The 21,630-nt window shown below is 39.5% G+C and overlaps 1 protein-coding gene across 1 annotated transcript in view; it reads left to right on the top strand.

Annotated features, from left to right (window-relative positions):
* Nucleotides 1-21,630, top strand: part of LOC107681366 (protein SOGA1-like) — a 50,647-nt gene that overhangs the window by 25,177 nt on the left and 3,840 nt on the right. Inside the window, exons 4-13 of the mRNA XM_016477642.1 lie at nt 4,691-4,753; nt 5,670-6,965; nt 9,162-9,290; nt 10,782-10,841; nt 11,055-11,234; nt 11,901-12,044; nt 12,178-12,348; nt 18,489-18,749; nt 19,997-20,067; nt 20,151-21,603. Of these exons, the coding sequence (XP_016333128.1) occupies nt 4,691-4,753; nt 5,670-6,965; nt 9,162-9,290; nt 10,782-10,841; nt 11,055-11,234; nt 11,901-12,044; nt 12,178-12,348; nt 18,489-18,749; nt 19,997-20,067; nt 20,151-21,603 (3,828 nt within the window). The remainder of the gene's footprint in view (nt 1-4,690; nt 4,754-5,669; nt 6,966-9,161; nt 9,291-10,781; nt 10,842-11,054; nt 11,235-11,900; nt 12,045-12,177; nt 12,349-18,488; nt 18,750-19,996; nt 20,068-20,150; nt 21,604-21,630) is intronic.

Here is a 21,630-nt window from a genome sequence, read left to right as displayed (position 1 = left end):
TTTGCACTTTTAATCCAGTTTTGTGTAAACATTTCTGAATTTGACCCTCCAATAATTTCAGTCAAGACAAAGGGAAAATTTGTGGCTGATATTACTTTCATTTTTGGGATCTGGTAGTCTAAGTAATCTGAGCAATTGACCCTTCGCTGGGAGCTTTTGATCTGCCCAATCATAAAGCCGAATCTGCTATTTTGTCTGACAAACAAACCAGACAGGAGAGTACATTAACGTCAGTGGACTTGAACTTGAAACATGGTGTTTATTGACATCTTTTCGCGGTTGAAACAAGATAGCTTCTGATGTTCATTCACGTTTATTTCATGCTATAACTAGTAAAGATAAAGAGATGATCGGTTCACATGTCGAACATTGAACTGAGGTGCTATAGCAATCTGTCACGACACATTAAAGAGCCACAAAATGGTATTTATTGTTTGAATTTCATTAAAAAAAAGATTTGAAAGCTGAGTCATTGTTTTATACCAAAAGTAACCAGCTCTGTCTTGTCTGTTGGCACATTGTTAGTGTCCTGCCTCTTTGCAAAATTTACTGTGAACTAAGCCAATCTGAGATACTGAAAACACCAGATCATGAGCTGCTCAAATGCAAATGAACACAGTGCTGTGTTTCACTCTATAATATGCAGCACATGTATTTATTTTTTTGCTGAAAAGCCGTTATTTGAAAACCCATATTGTGATTTTGGTGTTATTTTTTTATTCATGCAGCCCTATTAACATCACCTAAACACAGCACTTTCGTGATAAGCGGTTTGTCATGGAATTATTTCCAATTCTCAAAATAGATAATCCGTCCACATCTTTACCGATGTGTTTCTCCTCCCAGCTTTGTCACCTTCTATTTTTATGAAAGGAAATGAAGTGTGACTCTATCTGGAGTCATTTGGGATATAGAGGATTACAGGAACCTCTGGAGATGACAGAGACAGCAGACAAATAACTAACACTTCCATTCAGTGATGCCTTTTGACATGTTCATGTTAAAGTGCAGTAATTGTTCTGTCAAACAAAAGACCTATTTAAATGTCCCTCCACATGAAGACTCAAGTTCCTTGAAGCAGTGAACACACATGCTCCCTATACATACTAGAGCCCGACTGATATATCGTTTTGCTGATTTTATCGGCCGATATGAGCCTGTCGCAGATATATCGGTATCAATTTGCCGCCGATATGAAATTTTTTTACAGAACATAAAACGCAGATAAAATGCTTGTAAATTATGTAATTACGTAGTTTGTCCAGCAGAGCTTGCTCCATTGTTTGCTACTGGCAACCTGGATGAAACGCTTCAAAGCTTAAGTATATGGAATACCATTGAAACGTTGACCGTCCATATCTCCGTAACGGCGTGGCGGATCCGCAACAAATTCGAGGGATCCCTTTAGCTCGAGGAACCCCCTCGAACGCCGAGTGTACGTCTCGAGGCCCTGTTTCGAATGAGACCACCCCCGCATCGATAGCCCCTGGGGTCAGGGAGTTATGAGCGGTTAAATTCGCGGTTGGGCGCCGACCGATCTGGCGATCCCGGTTGGCTAATGAGGGTGGTGTTCGAGAGGGCTCCTCGAGCTGAAGGGATCCCCCGAATTTGGTGGAGATCCGCCGTCGCGTTCGCGAGATAGTGACACCAGCCAACACTTTCACTTCACTTAAGTCTCATTCCGCCATGATTCCAGTTTCGAAGGGAACGTACACGTTACATTCAAAGGGCATTAAATTGCGCAAGACATAAATTTAAATTGTATTTATTTACAGAGGTAGGCCTATATTATGTAGGTGCACAGTGTCATTCACACAAACACTAAACACCATCATGGTAACACACATGAAACTGAAATAATGCAATAAACATTCATTTAACAACATTAGGTGTAACATACAACCCTAAAATATAAAACTGATAAGAAAAAAATAAGAAGAAACAATTATTTAAACAAAAAAAAACATAAAATTTGAAACGTAACGCAGGGAATTCTGGGAATGTAAATTTACAGTTATTCACTGGAAGAAACATAGTTATTTCAACAAAAAAACATCAAATTTGAAATGTAACGCACGGAATTCTGGGAATGTCAATTTACGGTTATTCACTGTAAATTATACGGTCTTTTTCACTTCTAAAAACGGTATACTACCGTAAAATTACATATAATGTCCAATACAGTTTTTCACCGTATATAGTAGGGGAATTTACCATTAACCATTTAACAGGTTTTTACTGTAGCGTTTTTACAGTCTTTTACCATTAAATTCACGGTTATTTTTTTACAGTGTACTGTATTCTATATATAGTACCAGTCAAAAGTTTGGACACACGAATGGAAAAGTGTCCAAACTTTTGACTGGTACTGCACTATAGTATACACAAAAAATATCAGCCTTTTTTTACTCCCTAATATCGGTATTGGTATCGGCCCCCAAAAAACCCATATCGGTCGGGTTCTAATACATACATACATACATACATATATACATACATAGTTATACATACATACATGCATATATATATATATAGATAGACAGACAGATAGATAGATAGATAGATAGATAGAGATATGATAGAATTCAAATCCTAATGATGCCCGTCTAAAGAAAGAGAATCCTGTCAGAAACATTCAGCTCTCTATCCAGCCTCGTGATTCAACAGTCTCTCTTACGCAACATTCATTCGATTTTGAAGGAAGAAGTGTGTGAAGTAGAGCGTGACTTAGAGAACCTCTCAGTTTCACACACTCCACTAACTCAAGTCTTCATAATTCAGTCAACTGAGCAGGTGAAATTAGAGAGAATTATATAAATGAGTTCTCTGTTGTTCCTTCAGGATGGATGGGGTTTGTTTAATACAGTGACACTCTTCATCCCTGACTGTAACATGACTTCATCTTATTCCTTACAGCCTGTGTTGAAGGATGAGTGTGTTTCATAAGAATAAATCAAGCAGGCACAAGATCAGGGCACGGCTGAATAGACCTGTGTGTGTGCTTGTTCTCAGATTTCCGTACCTGCATTAGGTTTCATGGTGTTGAAATTCAGGTAGCTGAAAAGCAATTCAGTGATCAGATGACTGACTACTTGGATTGAGAGTTTCAACATGTGCTAGCAGTACAAAATTATGCAATGATGAACATGAGTAAACATTTACCATCATGCTTCTAGTCGGCATGAAAATTCACTCTTTTCTAAAAACATGTTATAGATCTTATTAACAATTCATCAATTTATGTTTTATAATATAATCAAAATGTCACAAGTTTCAAATTCAAGCGTCAGTCAGTCTCTATAGTAAAACTCATATTGTGATTTTGTTCCCCATATTTTCATGTTGGTTGCTTAATGTGAGGAATATTCCACATTCATGTTCCCACATGACTTCTGGAGGGAAAAAAAACGTATTTGCACACCTTAGATAAACTTCGATGGTAAATCTTCCACTGTTAGAAAAAACATGAGTCATGAATGATGTTTTCTTTAGTAGACAGCTTGTATTGTCTTTGATTTGAATTGTCAGTGAGGGTCAGACTAGTGTTCTTAATATCCAATTTAAACTGTGTATTATGTCACAGTTCCTTATAAAGTTATTGGCCAGTTGGCAAACAAATTTTCTTGCAAATGCCTATTTTTACTCTATGTACGTTTATATATGAAATTGTGAAACTTTGAGTGTCAAAGAAAAAAACTCTGTTTGAGAAACACGTCTGTTGTATTAGAAAGGCAAAATTGCATCAGTCTTGTGAGTGGATGGAATTTTATCATAACTGTGTGTGGAGCGCCACAGTAGGAAACACTCAGTCACTAGAGTGACTGTGAGTGAGTGTTTGTGCTGGAGGACTCATATACAGAAGAAAACCCCATCACACAGCTTTTACATGTGCAGGCCTTGTGGACGAGGCCAGTGGGAGTTAGTGGTGGGATAAATGACGTTGCTATAATCTCATTATGTTCAGACTTCTTTTCCATAGACTCAGCAAACCACATTAAATTAAAATAAACAGTGGCACAAAAATGGTCGATACACTGCTAAGTCGATGCTTTCATTTTCTTTCAGCACAAATCTGTTGATTTTAATGAAGTTTAGTGCCATTAAAAGTGGCATTGTCATTAACCTGTGCCATTCTGTTAGCCCACATATGACAGAAAGTGAAAATGGGATTTTACCCAGCAGTCTGTCTGTATTCACCCATTCCTGTTTTTTATTTATTTAATGAAAACAAACATAGGTGCAATAACATGATTTAGGGAAAAATCACACTAGAAGTGATCATGTTTGATTTTTGCAATAAGGTACGAGAGGCTGTGCTATATTGTGAATATTGTGTACTTTCTCACAGCTGAAACCTTGTACTAACTTATAAGCATCTAGGACTCTCAACTATTCGTTTTATAATGTATCTGATAGCTCTCTGTCCTCCTCCTATCTCCATTTCCTGCAGTGGAGAAGTTTTTTATTTCATGGAAACAATTAAATACCTCACGCTGTGATGTGTTTCAGTTTAATTCAATGCTGGTTTGCTGCCAAATGATGATTTATGAGTGAAAATATCACAAAGAGAGACAGAAGTGATGGTGTGATATCAGAATGGATGTGCAGTGGCTGGGCAGGGGAGGATAACAAGAGATACTCATTCATGTTTTTACACATTTTAAATTAATTTATCATCTTTTCCCTGTAGAACTCTTTGAAGAAGAGAGGTGCCAGACCAAACAACAAACCTGATAAAAAAGCATTGCCTCAGGTAATAATACACTCTACTACAATACATCTGATGACTGAGTTTTCTTCTATTGTGATATTATTACGATTTGAAAGAGGACTGGTAAAGTACAGCAATGATATCAGACTGTACTTTTAGAAGCAGGTGTTATTGATTTAAAACTTACATTGTCTTTGTAATCCTATAGGGGATCCTATACCTCCTTCATAATCTCTCCTACCAGAACTTAAAGGAATAGTTCACCCAAAAAATTAAAAGTGATTAATTACTTGCCCTTATGTTGTTTCAAACCTGTAAGGCCTTCTTTCATCTTCGGAACACAAATTAAGATATTTATGATGAAATCCAAGAGCTTTCTGACGATGCATAGACAGCAACGTAACTACCACATTCAAGGCCCAGAAAGGTCCCAGAAAGGAACCCGGATACACTGTGTTTACAATCAGAGGAATGCACACGCAAGTGTTGTGGTACTTTCGTAAACGCATGTCAAAGACTGACACGGAAGAGAAGAAATTGCTGAATAAAGTCATTATTTTTGTTTTCTTTGCACACAAAAAGTATTCTCGTAGCTTCATAACATTACAGTTGAACCACTGATGTCACATGGACTATTTTAACGATGTCCTTACTACCTTTCTGGGCCTTGAACGTGTCAGTTGTGTTGCTGTCTATGCAGGGTCAAGCTCTCGGATTTCATCAAAAATATCTTCATTTGTGTTCCGAAGATAATCGAAAGTCTTACGGGTTTGGAATGACATGAGAGTGAGTAATTAATGACTGATTTTCCATCAAGAACTGTGTGAAGCAAGGCCTTTTTGGCCACTGGCTCCAGCACCAGTACAGTGGTGGAGGAAAAGGGGTATAAGGGGACAGTGTATTGTTTAATGTTGTAGCGGCTAATAATTGTTTGGTCTCTGCAAATGTTCCTCTCCAGCCTCCAGAGGACAGTTCAGACCTTAAGTGCCAGCTTCACTTCGCCAAGGAGGAATCAGCTCTCATGTGCAAGAAACTCACCAAGATGGTTAAAGACAACGAGGCCATGAGGGAGGAACTGGCAAAGTATCGCTCTCTGTACGGAGATGTTGATGCCTCACTTACTGTCGAAGAGGTCGCCGATTCTCCTCACACCCGAGAGGCTGAGGTCAAAGTCCACCTGAAACTGGTGGAAGAGGAGGCGAACCTTCTAAGCCGACGGATCGTAGAGTTGGAGGTGGAGAACCGCGGCCTTCGTGCCGAAATGGATGATATGAAGATCCAAGATTCCCCGGGTGGAGTCGGAAGTCAGCTGCTGCTTTCCACGTCTGAGAATGTGATGGAGCTACAGCGCCACCTACAGTTTGTGGAAGAAGAGGCGGATCTGCTGCGGCGCTCCCTGATAGAAATGGAAGAGCAAAACAAGCTGTTGATGAACGAGCTCAACCACTACAAGTCTGAGCTTCCCGCTGTCACTGAAATACAGCCGTTGTCATCCACAACCATCACTTCACCCACGATCATCCCTGGTGCTTCTGAAGATGGAGGATCTGGTCTAAACGAAGCCAGCCATAAAGAACTACTTGCTGCCAGGCTTCAGATCGCAGAGCTGAACGGCAAAGTAAAGAAGCTCCAGTATGAAAACCGTGTGCTTCTGTCCAACCTTCAACGCTGCGACTTGGCCTCCAACCAGGGCTCCACACGTCCAGTGCTGGAGACTGATGCTGAAGCAGGGGACTCGGCTGAGTGCGTCCCCAGCCAGGTGCACCGTGAAGGCCCAGTTGGTGACGAGCAGAACGATATTCTGGAGGAGAAGAATCTGAAAGTTTCAGGAACAAGTCACACTCATACTGCTCAGTGCCTCAGCATAAAAGACCTTCTCGCCATCCGCGACCAGGCACAACTTGTTACCTCAGCCATTCAGCTTCTGACGTCACCCGACCCCTCCTGTATCTCACCGGATGCCGTCTATCATAAGATTACGACAAACGAGTCTGCAGAACCAGTTCTGCTAGAGAAGAGCCAGACCCAGAGCTCCACGCTGCCCCTGGTGGAGGCCCTGCATGGCAGACTGCAGTCCCTCCAGGCTCAGCTACAGGCCCTCAGTGAGAGGGTGGATGCCCTTGGGCAGCCCCCAGAGAGGGAGCGTGTGGAAGGGATGTGCCTGATGCCCCTGTTGTCTGAGGCAGAAGACCCTGCAGCAAATTGCTCATGCCCTGCAGATGCTCAGTTCAACCAGAACACGACCCAACAGAAGGTATACACACAATCTCTTAGTCAGATATTCCCTTGCATCTTTATTCTTTCCTTTTTGCTTGGAGTTTTGTCTGTTTTTACCAGCAAGTTTCCTTTTTGTTGCTTTGCTTGATTAGATCATTGAGTTGTATTTACACGGCCCTATCCCTTAGAAAGGTTTGCCGACCACTATAACAATGCATGCTTGTAGTGCATTATAAGGCCTCATAGTGGATAGCATTTAGGCCTCTAGTGGAGTAGATCATCATTATTGTGGTAAAGAACTGACCCGTTGTAAAGGTTTTCATTTTGATTGAGGAATCCACTTTTCTGGTAATTGATATTTTATGTGTAGATTCAAATGATATGAATAATTTGGTATAATATGGTATAATAATTTATTATAAAATGTAGACTTGGCTGTTTCCAATAAATTTTTGACCTGACTATTCAAGCAATCATAATGAGATGTCTAATCCATGCATGTTAGCAAATAAGTGTAAAATCATTATTTGATATTCATAGATATTTTCAAAGAAAGATAATATCTCAGTATCTTAAAGGATTAGTTTACTCACCCCATGTCTTCCAAGATGTTCATGTCCTTCTTTCTTCAGTATAAAAGAAATTAAGATTTTTGAGGATAACATTCTAGGATTTTTCTTCAATGGGAACCAATGTGTTGAAGGTCCAAATTGCAGTTTTAATGTAGCTTCAAGGGGCTCTACACGATCCCAGCCAAAGAATAAGGGTCTTATCTAGTAAAACAATCAGTCTCTTTCTAAAAAAAAAAAAATGTATATACTTTTTAACCACAAATGCTTGTCTTACACTAGCTCTGCATCCATTACGTAGTCATATTGGAAAGGCGGAAGTATTGACCCAGTGTTTACAAAGGGAACGTGTAAAGAAAGTCAAACTCCCTTTACAAAAAAAGGTAAAACAACAATGTCAGACGATTTTGAAGTGGGAGGAGAAAATGAGATGGAGTTACCTTACCCTACCTTTTTGAACTGGAGTACACAGACGAAGAACTAACCATGTGTGACCTTTGCAAAGTTATTACGTAATGCGTGAGGTCACTGACGCGCATCACAGAGCTAGTGCAAGACGAGCATTTGTGGTTAAAAGTATTTATTTATTTTTTTTTTTTGGAAAATGACCAATCGTTTTGATAAGACTCTTATTCCTCAGCTAGGATTGTGTAGAGCCCTTTGAAGCTGCATTGAAACTGTAGTTTGGTCCTTCAACCCCTTGGCCACCATTGAAGTCCACTACATGGAGAAAAATCCTGGAATGTTTTCCTCAAAAACCTTCATTTCTTTTAGACTGAAGAAAGTAAGACATGAACATCTTGGATGACATGGGGGTGAGTAAATTATCAGGAATTTTTTATTCTGGAGGTGAACTAATCCTTTAAAGCCACAGGTCACCAAAAAAATCATTCATCATTTGCTCACCCTCATGTTATACAAAACCTGTATGAGTTTCTTTCGCCTGTGGAACATGAAAGATGATATTTGGAAGACCGTTTCAACTGTTTTTGTTCATCCAATGAAAGTCAGCAGGGTCCAATACAACACTGTTGTATTAGACAGAAAAACACTGAAAGATTTTTCATTTTCTGACACATTTGAGGTTTAATCTAACAGGCATTCATTTAGGCTCCATTAGAGGCCCAAATCTTGAGATCCAATCCAGACTCTTCCCTTCCTCCTTCTCTCTCTCTTTTTCCTCACTGCATGGGCACCATGACCTGTGGTCTCTGCAAAATTTCTTCCTTTGTTTTTCTTCTTCTTCTCCCTCTCTTTATGATTCCTTTGTTTCACACTACCCCATTTCCTGTTTCCTCCTCCACAAACCAAAGATGATGCTTTCACTTCTTGTTGTTTTGCTTCTTTTTGCCATTTTGTCTTATTCCACAATGGCCAAACTGTTTTTCCTATACATACTTTTCATTGTCTTGTGAGTTTTTATTTGCTGGTGCTTTATGGGTATCATTATGCCTTTTTTTCTCCATGTTTCATTTGTCATTTTGTTTAAATATGTCTATTCTGTCCTTACATCCCTCCAAATGTTTTATATACCCATATTACACATCACCTTTTTTGATTCCTTCATCATATTCCTCTTGATCTCGTCTGTCTTCTATCATGCTCGTCTTTTATTGTTGTTTTTTGTTTTCCTTCATTAACTTGCCCATGCATGCATGCAACAGCCTGATTCTAGAGACCAGCCAGACTGTGAGGTCAAAGTTCACCCGTGCAAGGCAGAGGAGGAGAGCAACAGCCACAAAGACAGCAACAAAGACGAGGAATCTGAATTAAAGGAAACAAACTCTGATCTGGTAAGGCACTACAAACAAATTTCACTTCTGCTGTTGTCTTACAATTGAACACACAATGGCTCTGTTCCAAAACCCATTGTTCGCCTAGACAGTTTTTAAGTGATCTCTTTTGGACAAAATCTGAGGCAGCATGTTGCTCATCCTTCATGCATAAGGCAATCCCAGAATGCATTTAATCCATAGAATTAGTGGTGCTTTCAGTTCTCTCAGTTGATAACTGGTAAATTTCAAAAGCTCAGAAGTTACAATGAAGACTCAAATCTGAATTTCATAGGGAATTGGGAAATTAGGGTTTAGGTAATGACTGCAAAGTCTATTAAATGGGACATTCATAGAATCTGAAGAATATTTATGTGGTTAAAATATAAAAATACCCATGAGTTCATAAACAAAACAAAGCCTGTTCACCCATGCAGAGATATGAGCAAATATAGTTCTCACTGCCAACATGGTTTAGTTTTGCCCTAGCCCCACTACGCTCTTACATTACACTATATTTACCTCAGTACAGAAACTGATGTGTCTGTACAGACTGAGGCCTACTTCTTTATTGTCTCTAGTAAATTTGGTGCAATTTGGAAGGCCAGTGATCTGTTAGGTTTGCACAAGATGTCATAAAAAACTCCTGAGAAATATGCAGTATTTAAATTGAAGGCAGTTTAAAGTTTTGACATCATGATTAAAAATAGTCCATTATGCTGAGCTTTAAATCATGAAAGAATGCATTATGTGATTTGGTGTCCCAAACACTGTGCCAAACGCCCTTGCAGCATTCCAGTGAAACCTCCAGTCATCAACAGTTTCCACCCAAACAATTTATCATCCACCATTTCCACTAACTAGCAAATGTGATTTTCACAAAGAAAAAGAGAAAACCGCCTGATCTCATGTTTTGAAATTTAGGGTGGGTTCAATGTAAAAAAAAAAAAATCCAAATATTATATATTATATTCTCATATATAGAAGTCATGTATATTTAGGCGTTTTTTTTATTTTATTTTTTTACCTCAGCCTGATATGAAGTGTTTCTTAGAGGGCTTAATATAATTTTTTAAGTTGAAAGCAGGGGTCTCAAGAAACAAGTTTGTTTTTGTTAAAAACTGCCAAAGCTGCCCATCTGCAAGTGTATGCTTGTTGCGGACTTATTTTTAGCAGTGGTGCTTTAACTTTATCCCATTTAAACCACCTACTATCAACTACTAATCCAAACAAAAACTACGAAAATATCTGGTTGACCAAACAATCGACTATTCTAGGACTAGGTTGTGTCTTACAGTTCTCTGCAAACTTGATGTCATGTTCAGACGGTTTCTAATCTAATTTGATGGGGTTATTATTTTGCCATTGTAGCACAGAAACATTTGACATTTACAAAGCAGCAAGTTTTGCCATTTGTTCCAGTTTATTTGTATTACAAATACTGTGCAGCTACAGCATTTACCAATTACGTGCATTCTCTCTCCTTCTCTCTGTTTTCATGTTGTTCTCTAGCTGACAGAGCAGGTTGGTGAGCTGCAGCAGAAGCTGTGGAGTCAGGAGAGAAACCTGCTGGTGCGCAAACTTGATGTCATGTTCAGACGGTTTCTAATCTAATTTGATGGGGTTATTATTTTGCCATTGTAGCACAGAAACATTTGACATTTACAAAGCAGCAAGTTTTGCCATTTGTTCCAGTTTATTTGTATTACAAATACTGTGCAGCTACAGCATTTACCAATTACGTGCATTCTCTCTCCTTCTCTCTGTTTTCATGTTGTTCTCTAGCTGACAGAGCAGGTTGGTGAGCTGCAGCAGAAGCTGTGGAGTCAGGAGAGAAACCTGCGGGTGCAGGAGTCACAGCAGCTCAAAGAGAGCCTGCTCCTCATCAGCCTCAAGCTGCGCTGGCTCCTCAAACAGTGGAGACTCGGCAAGAAACTAGACACAGAGAGCAAGGATATCCTAGAGGTATGGAGCCTTTTTTATTTGGTGAATTCACTAGGAATGAATTGTGCAAATTGTGCCTTGTTTGTAAAAAAAGGAAGACAATGCAAAGACTGTTTTTTCCACAGCTTGGCACTGCCCAGCATCTTGTTGTCTTCAAAGCCATTTTTATCGTTTGGTTTCTGCTTATACCTGCGTGTTTGCCTCTTTCGTAAACACTACATGTGCGAATCAGTGGGTGGGGCTAAACAGGCAGAGATGTCGAGGCGTTGATCTTCTTCTGTGGAGGCGGTGCTTATCCACACTATTACATCATACAGTAGAACATTCCAAAAGCTGTCGATTTTGCAGATTGGCTTCAGTATAAGCTGTTTTTAGGCTAATGACAAAGTTTTGAGTTCTGAAACTTACAGGACGTTTTTATAGTACAAAGACCTCTTATATGTCAAAAGATCAAAGGAATTTTGGTTTCTCAGTTCATTACCCCTTTAAAATAAATTAAAATGGGAAACAGCTATTTTAAATTGTAATAATATTTCACAATATTACTTCATGTTTTTAATGTATTATAATCAAATAAATGCAGCCTTGGTTAGCATAAGAGAGTTCTTTCACAAAAATGTTACCGACAGCAAAGTTTTTGAACCGCGTACTTTGTAAATATTATTTATGTCCGGTATGTTTTTCCAGGTTAACAGTGTAAAAGATTTTCGTATCCTGCTTGAGGAAGATGGTCTGTCCCACTATGGAGACAACAAGATGTCAGCTGCTGAGGAGCAGCCACTCAACCCTACACCCAAAGAGCACAGCCTGGCAGAGAAAAGCTGCCCACAGGTGGGTTAAAACAGAGATTGGCACAACTCCTTACTTCTGCACAATACTAACATGCTTTACATTTGAATCTTATTATGGTCAAGACTTCATGGGGATGTTCATGTAAACAGCTTCCGTCTCCTGTTGTCTTCAGCAGCCTGGTGGATTCGGCAGTACTCTGTCGGACCTGAAGGTGGCGCTACAAGACCTGAGCGCTGAGCTGCGCGAGGAGCGTCAGAGTTCACAGGAGTTAACGCAGCAGTTTGCCCGTGCTAAAGCATCATGGGAAGTCGAACGGATGGAACTCAAGAGCATTATCACTCAGGTGAGTGATAATGGCTGAATTTATAACTGGTCTTTTCCATAATTCAAGTGCCAAAATTTGTTTCTAAAGAACTCGACGTCTTCATTTTACATAGTAAATGCCTGAAAATGCAGTTTGTTTCCTGCTTTGCATTTTGAAACTTTATAATAAAAGCGTAAAGTGACCTTTAAATCAAAATATTCCTGTAACCAACAGTAAATTTGTGTAGATCAATCCATGTCATCAGCAGGACTGTGGACAGTTGTTGAAAACTTATCTTAGCTGGAATTATCCCTTTAAGATTTGAAAGCAGTTTAAAGGAAAATTTTGTTATGGAGAGACCAAAACTGAACTAATACATAGCCAAAAAAAGATATCTGTAAGTATCTGTAATTTGTCATTACAAAGATGCTCCTATCAAAGATTTACAGCAGTGGAAGGAATAATTATGCATGCAGTCATTTTCTGTTACTTATTTATTTTTAATAATTAAAAAAAATTGATTTATAGAGTACTTTGTAGATACATTACAGAGTACTTTGTCAAGTGGGAAAATTCTCTGTTAAATACATGGTGGCTTGTAACACAATAAAATCTGAAAGAGTCCATAGAGGTGAATCATTTTATAGGTACTTCGCACTGTAGGTGTAAAGTAATTACTTTAACATTGATCTCACTGGGTAATTTAACTCCTGCACTCAGGGCCATAGTCATTGATTTAACATACACAGATTACAGTAATGCCTCTTGGGAGATTCATTCTGGAAGCCTCTGGGAGAAGAGCTTTTGAAGCCAGATACATTTATTGTGGTCAGTTTGCTGTCACACAGGCTGAAAAGATGCTGGATGTGGCCTGAAATTTTGTTATTTGATCTGGTGTTGGTTAGGACATGCACCAGTATTCTGGGGAGAGAGCTGTGTGAGCCATCTGCAGTGTGTCAGCAGCAATGTGGCATTTCACTGGGGGGTGAGAGGGAGTGTGTGTGCTTACAGCTTGTTTCTGAGCATGAATGTGAAAGATGAGTTTAATATCTTTGCTCTGAGATGCATTAATGACTACAGTCTACTTAAATGGCGTAATTAATGAGCTGGGGGAGGAAGAGGACTTAGACACAGTTTGTGGATCAGTCTGATAAAAACAGAGGGCTACAGTTTAGAAACAAATATGGAATAAAGTAGTGATGCAGTGAATTTTGACAATGATAGAAAATGGGGCGTTTTGACTAACACCGTGTCCTAACTACACGCGACGCGACGAGATTCCAGCGACAAGCAATTTGGGTATCCACACTAGACGCGATGCGACAGAATAAATCAAATATCACAGCCAATCAGAAGCGTGTGTGGGTGGGCTCTCTCTGGAAGTGCTCTGCACTCACAACGAAATGGATAAGTTTATAATCTAATTCATAAATATTAAACCATTTTTTTAACATTATTAAAAGTACATACTGAGTGACTGATACCATAACATTTTTAACATTATTAAAAGTACATACTGAGTTACTGATACCATGTTATGGAATGCACTCTGTTCGCAGTGAGTTCACAGTTTTAACGTACATCTTTGCTTTAATTTATTTTCAAGATCTGAGGTAAACTGTCTGTTTTTGCTTTAAGTATGGCTATAAATGCCACGCAATATGATAGTCAAACTTTTAACATTGAATAAAGCACATAATCTGTACCTGAGATTATAACTCTTTTGTTTCTTTTTTGCAAACCATTTATTGGAGCTGAATACCGTGAACAAAAATCAACAGGCTACATAAAAACTGGACTGTTTAAGAGCCGTTTGTGTGCAAAATAGATTCTGCATGATTCTGGATAAATTGAGTTTTTTTTTTTCTTTTTTTCCCCAATGGACGTTGTGGTTCTCTCATGATTCTGAAGATGTGGCTGAAAAGACTGTGAAGCTGTTTCATTCATGACAGACAGCTGCTCTCTTTAGGTCGATGGCAGTGCGAACAAATTTTAACATTCAAATCACACTGGTGTGATCGTACTCTGCACGGATGAACCAAGTGATCACAACATTGATCGCACACGTCAAAGGTTGAGGAATGAAACAGACAAATCATTGTAATTTAGGAATAGAATTACGTTGGTGTTTGAATCGTTTGCGATCTTTAACGATCTATTAAATTAAAGCGCTTTGTCATGTTGGTGGTGACACCTCTCTTGCAACATGTTTAGCTATCACAGATGTTATACTTAGCATTTTAGGCTTCTGATCACAAATGTAGCCAAACTTTGGAGTGCTTAGATTAGCGAGCAAGGTCCTGGCAGATCGCTAGGTCCGGTCCTCACAGATGAAGAAAAAAAAAAGCCAGATGAAAAAAAAAAAAAAAAGGGCATAGGAATCGATAGGCGGAATCGTAATTTTTATTTGACAAGTATCCGATTCCTGACCTTAAATATCCGATTCTGGAATCAGAATCGATTTTCGATTCCCAACCCTAGTTATAGTCATAGTGCCACCTACTGTTAATAGGAAGTGACATGTTTAACACTGTGATGCATTATTAGCAACACAGTCAAATATGCCATTGTGTGCTAAACATGTTAGAAACATGCTCAAACATGCTAGCAACACTTGCTTAGTGCTAACGCATCAAAAATCAACAGGCTACATAAAAACTGGACTCTTTAAGAGCTGTTTGTGTGCAAAATAGAACTGCATGATTCTGGATAAATTGTTTTTTTTTTTCTTTCCCCAATGGACGTTGTGGTTCTCTCATGATTCTGAAGAAAAAACATTAGACAACTTAACAAAATCACATGTAATTTATTAATTAATGATTAAATGACTCACTCAAGATGTTCTTGTTTCATTACTGGATGAATCAGCGTTCTTGAACGAATCTCTTGTATGAATGATTAAGTGACATGTTTAACACTGTGATGCACTATTAGCAACACAGTCAAATATGCCATTGTGTGCTAAACATGTTAGAAACATGCTCAAACATGCTAGCAACACTTGCTTAGTGCTAACGCATGCTATTAAAACCATCAAACAGGAAGTTGTTGTAACTCATGCATACAACGTCCAATCTGCCAAAAAACTTCACGTTTAATAAGAGTCCTTGCCTGAAGATATCTACATTCTCATATTTGGTTATAGTTATAGCGCCACCTACTGGCAACAGGAAGTGACATGTTTAACACTGTGATGCATTATTAGCAATACAGTAAAATATGCCATTGTGTGCTAAACATGCTAGAAATATGCTCAAACATGATATCAACACTTACTAAGTGCTAAAGCATGCTATTAATGCCACGAAACAGGAAGTTGTGAAACAGGAACTCATGCATACAATGCCCAATGTGCCCCAAACTGCACACGTTTTATAAGAATCCTGGCCTGAACACATCTAAAGGCCAATATTCAGTTATAATTTCAGCGCCACCTGCTGGCAACAGGAAATGACTTGTTTTACACTAACTTAAACATGCAATGTTCGATCTACCCATAACTTCACATGTTTGGTAAGAGTCCTGGCCTGAAAACATTTACATGCCAATATTCAGTTATAATTTCAGCGCCACCTGCTGGCAACAGGAAATGACTTGTTTTACACTAACTCAAACATACCATGTTCAATCTGCACCAAATTTCACAGATTTGATAAAAGTCCTGGTCTGAAGACATCTACATGCCAACATTCAGTTACAGTCATAGCGCCACCAACTGGCAGTAGGAAGTTTGGCACATATAAATGACTTCCTCCTATATTTATCACTTTAAATGCATATTGCCCACCGTTAGCTGTTTTCCTAAAGCCACTGGGTGCGAGGGCCCTTTCATAGCTGCTTGCAGCTTTAATTTAATATGTGTTTGAATAAATTTGTCAGGTTATTACATAAATCAGATTATTCCAATTGAGTATTAAATAAACTTTAGTTGGTGTACCATCTTTACAGTTGAAATACCAGTTTAATGTACAGAAACAACTGTAAGTAAGCCAGTCGCAGTATGATTTCCCACTAGAGTGTAAACACTGGGGCACTTGGCACTTTCAAATAGTGCTCGTCCAATATGGGTTTCAGTGGCTGATAGCAATGAAAGTATCTAAAGAGCAGGTAATATGGCAATATAAGACAAGCAAGATTATAAGACAAGTATGCCATTGTACTCATTATACAGCGGTGCACTACATTAGACTACATTTGTTAATAAATAGTAAACTGAAAATGCTGCTAATGGAGCAGAACCTGCACTGCAGCTTTAAGTCAAGTGTGTTTACTTTGTAGATGCCTTAATCAGTGTGTAAAGAGCCAGGCCATGCAATCAGTTGTGTTTAGATTAGCTAAAATACTCACTCTCCTCCCTTTATTGTTGTAAAGGTTACAGCAGAAAAAATAAGCACACATACCATAGATTGCACCAAAAGCATTAGCCCTATGCTCTCCAGAGATCCTAATGTCACTAGACTGCCTCTTTCACCATTACTGCTCTGATAGGTCGATATTACAGGACTCCCTTTCTCCATGCCACTCCTCGTTTTTATCTGCACTTCCTTTGTTTTTCTAGGAATGTGGTTCAGAGAATAAGCCATGTGATAATACAAGGAATGGGAGAGGTGGGATTTGACGCTCTAGTATTAGCTGCAACCTCTGTGTCACTAATAACAACCTGTCACAGAAAATGATTTATCACTGCATTAACAAGACAGGTTATTGATATCAGTAATGTTGTTAGGATAATGCTATAAAGTCCTCTGTTGATGCTGCACATTGTCACCTATTATTAATTTATGATGTGAGTCAAAAGTGATTAAAATAAATAACAATCCACAAAGCCACGTCAACAGTCTGATGGAAATAAAAGCCTTTCTGGATCCTCCTTCTTTCCTATAATCATTACGGTTTATGAGGAGGTATCTGGAACAAAAAACTTTCACCCTCTTTAATAAACCACATCAACCCATTAACCTCTCATTGCCATCCAAAGCAAAACTCATTGGGCATTATCACCGTGAGAAGCTAGTCACTGATTGTCTGATGAGTTTCCAGCAGGCTGTGTGTTTTAATAACTGACTCGCATACAGTCACAAAATGTATGAGTTCTGTAGATTTGCGGCTCCAACTGAGAGAGCAGAAGGAATGTTAATGAGGATGGGGGATAAAGAATAGGCTGGCTTCATAATTACTATATATACCAAGTATCATAACAATCTAATTGGATGAGCCATGTTTGAAGCAGCAGTAAAACAGCCAATATGATGTATAGAGCCTGTACAATTCAAGTTGTTAACTGCAAACAACATGCAGTTTATTAAATATAGTACTTAGCAGAATCATTTTCTATTTTATTTTATTCTTAATAATAAACATAATTATTGCTTTTATTAATTTAAGCACATTCAAAGGTATAGTTCAACCAAAAATCCCTCAGGTCATGAGGAAGTTGTAGATGGGTTTGTTTGTTCATCAGAACAGATTTGGAGAAATGTAGCATTACATCACTTGCTTACCAATAAATTATCTGCAGTGAATGGGTGCCGTCAGAACGAGAGTCCAAACAGCTGATAAAAGCATGTTGTTTCTGACTAAAATACCTCTATCTAGGAGTTCAGCAGGGGCCAGCAGGGGATGGACATGGATTATGGACTCATATTTTGGCCAGGAGCATACATTAAAATGCCTTAATGACGGATTTGTTTCTTACAACCATGCAGCTTTTCACTTTACAAAACCATAATTGATGGACTATAGTCATGTGGATTACTTGTGGACTATTGTGATGTTTTTATCAGCTGTTTGGACTCTTATTCTGACGGCACCCAAAATCACTGCAGAAGATCCATTGGTGAGCAAGTGATGTAATGCTAAATTTCTTATAATCCATTACAATGTAGAAACAAATTCATCTACATGTTGGATGGCCTGAGAATGAGTACATTTCCATTTTGAACTATTTCTTTAATTGCACTTTTATATATTTATATTTTATTAAATATATACACCTATTCAATGGTGTAGGGCAAATAAACTAAAATGTCATGTCAGGTTGCTGCAGCTGTCAGTATATGACTGTAAATGCTTACTGTGTATTATGGGGCTGTTTCTATGGTTACTCTTCCACTTTTGAAGACATCAAGTGTTCTCTTTTTATCTCACCCCCTCATTTTTTACTTTATATTTGTCATCAGCTGGAGGGTAAGATGGGGAAGGCATCTGTGGCTGGGGGTGAAAAGGATTCTCTAGACCTCAAGGGGGCGCTAAAAAAGGAGCGGGAGGAGCATCAACACCTGTTGGCGGACTCTTACGCTGCTGTGATGGACCTCACCAAACAACTGCAGATCAGTGAGAAGAACTGGAGCCGAGAGAGGCTAGAGCTTCTGGAGCAATTCAACCAGGAGAGAAGTCAATGGGAACAGCATTTACGAGAAGCCCAGAGCAAAGGCACACAGGTCAGATGTCATATGGGGGTTAAAGGATTTGCTCACTCAAATTTAATTCTGTTATTGTTTATTTGTTTTTGTGGAACACTTTCAAGTTTCAAGGGACACAAAAACACCAAAAAGTGGTCTCATAAACTAAGTCTTCTGTACATTTTTGAAAAGACATGAAACATATATTTTTGAAAGCAGCCGATTTTTTCAGAATTTCTCTTTTTGTTCACCACATAATAAAGTCATATGGGTTTGGAACAACATGAGGAAATTACAGTTTTTATTTTTGGGCAAACAATTTTTTATGGTCAAGTTTCAAGTGCATTAAAAGGCTTGCAAAAAGTGGTCTCATAAACTAAGTCTTCTGTACATTTTTGAAAAGACATGAAACATATATTTTTGAAAGCAGCCGATTTTTTCAGAATTTCTCTTTTTGTTCACCACATAATAAAGTCATATGGGTTTGGAACAACATGAGGAAATGACAGTTTTTATTTTTGGGCAAACAGAATTTTTTATGGTCAAGTTTCAAGTGCATTAAAAGGCTTGGAAGCTTGGTTGTGTATTACCAAATCTTGTTCCCCTGCTTTCGTGTTTTTCTGAGTCCTTTTAATCTGTTGTTTTATTTTGGTCTGTGAGGGTGTCGTCATGACATATTTTCGACATAGTTTATCCCCACACTTCCTTCACTGACTTGGGGCTCCCCTCACATAATGGACGGATATGACAGAATCTCTAAACATTTCCGCAGAGCGCCTGCCGACAGGGTCTCTGCATGTTGCATCACTTATCTAGAAACTGATGGTTTTGCATATCCATGTGGCTGTGCACAGTGTGCATAGTCCAATTAGAACGTAGCCTGAGACAAAGTGGTCAGTGTGTCTGTACTAACCACACTGTAAGTAATGAGGCTGGAAAAAGAGATGAGACTATATAGTTTTTGTTCCTTCTTTCTCTTTTGTCTTTCTTTTTGTGACAGTCCATCTCAGTGCTCTAATTTCTCTGTTTCATATGACATCCTGAATGAGAAAGGTCTAGTACCATGCCTCATTGAGAGAATTTGGGTCATTTACATAGACGTGGTGAACCATACCATTATCATTACCCCCGCAGAGGAAACTAGCTGTTTTGAATGATCTCATTTCCTAAAGAGAATATTGTCTGACTCAGTAATACCACATGAATGAATGGGAGTACTGTGCGGGGGGAAGATCATGGCATGCTGCTCTGTAAAACTTCACTAAAATAGATCATTTCCTTTTCAGGCTCTGCATGATAAAACATCTGAAAAGGAAATCTCAGCAGATGCAGCCACCAGTGGTTCAGGACTGCAAAGGTAAACTGACTTGATTAAGGTCTTAACTGTGCCTTGTTTTATCAGATGTGACTGTTTTATGATAATCCCTATTCTTGTTACAGGACCAAATCAATTTCTGCCCTCTCTGAATTTAAGAGTCTGCTGGACACTAGTCTGTTCCTTCCTGGTCACAAGGTCAGTGGAGTACCAGAGTGCAATGTTCCACAGCATCAAACTACTGCTCCTGCCTCCATTCTGGCTCGTACCGACTTAAGTGATCTCAATAAGAAGAATTGGAAGTACCTGACCAATGATTCTGCAATGCTGGAGAAGGGTGACCAGTTTAAGACATGGGACTGCCCAAGCACCAACTCTAACAGCAGCTTCCCTGGACTGGAGTTGAGCAAAGAGTACATCCAGAGAAGTTACACCGCTCCAGATAAGACGGGTATTCGCATTTATTACAGCCCTCCAACTGTGAGGAGAATGGAGAGGAGGCCAGTCAATGAAAAGGCCCAGCAGGATCCTCAGCAAGGACCATCATCTAGAGACGCAGCCATGATAGATCCATCAGGCCAGACTGCTGCATCTGCACCTTTGTCGACAACTTCCTCATCCACTTATGAGCAGTGGTTGAGCTCACTTTCACAGCAGCATAGAGAGCTGCTTGAAGGACGGACGGGAGGTTCTGCACCATTCCACGGACTGGAGATTTTAGGCAACCTTAGTGATGACATGAAAGAGATGACCAACTGTGTGCGACAGGCCATTCGTTCCAGTTCTCTGGAGAGGAAGTGCAGCAAAGATACAGGGAGCCAGACAGTTGGTGTTTCAAGTACAGGAACGCAAACAGCACAGTTTGTCAGCATTGGCCTACAAACCGATGGACCCATTCCAACAACTAGAGGCCTTCAAGGGAAAGCATGGTCTCCTCGTCCATCCACCTCACTTTCATCTGCACGCTCCCGACAGATCTCTTCATCTCTAGAGAAAGTCCACAGTCGCATAGATAGACCATGTTGCTCACCGAAATATGGCTCACCTAAGCTTACCCGCAGGGTCTCCACCTCCTCCTCCAAACTGGAGACCTCCTCAACATCTTCAAGGGATCGCAGTGTATGGAATCTTCATAACCGTAGTGGATCTCAGAACGGTTCGGCCTGGGCACGTTCCACCACCACACGAGACAGCCCAGTGCTTAGTGGCCTCAATGATGGCTTGACCAGTCTCTTCAGTGTGGTGGAACACTCTGGAAGTGTTGAATCATTATGGAAAGCAGATCCATGCTCGGGAAGACAAGCTGCTGGGAAACCCTCCTGTCCTAGCCTAGGTATCGGTCTGGGAGAGGCGGGAGCTCAGAAGTACGGCATGGTCCAGGAGTTTCTCCGCAATGTTTGCGGCAGGACTGTGCCAGCAGGCACCATGGATGAACCAAAGCCTGAATGCCTTCCTGGAGTCTTGATTGGCACAGACAACATCACAAAGATCGTCAATAAGAGGTTTATGAAAACACAAAGAGACGAGTTTGTAGCCACTGGAAAGGATGCAATAAGCTCAAGCTCTAGTACCCTGGAGGTGAGACAGTCTAATACAAGTTCTAGT

This window comes from Sinocyclocheilus anshuiensis, unplaced genomic scaffold, assembly GCF_001515605.1.
Source record: "Sinocyclocheilus anshuiensis isolate Anshui unplaced genomic scaffold, SAMN03320099.WGS_v1.1 scaffold881, whole genome shotgun sequence".
In the NCBI taxonomy this organism is placed as follows: Eukaryota; Metazoa; Chordata; class Actinopteri; order Cypriniformes; family Cyprinidae; genus Sinocyclocheilus; species Sinocyclocheilus anshuiensis.
Note: the sequence above shows the minus strand (reverse complement) of the source record. Positions and strands in the feature narration are given on the sequence as shown.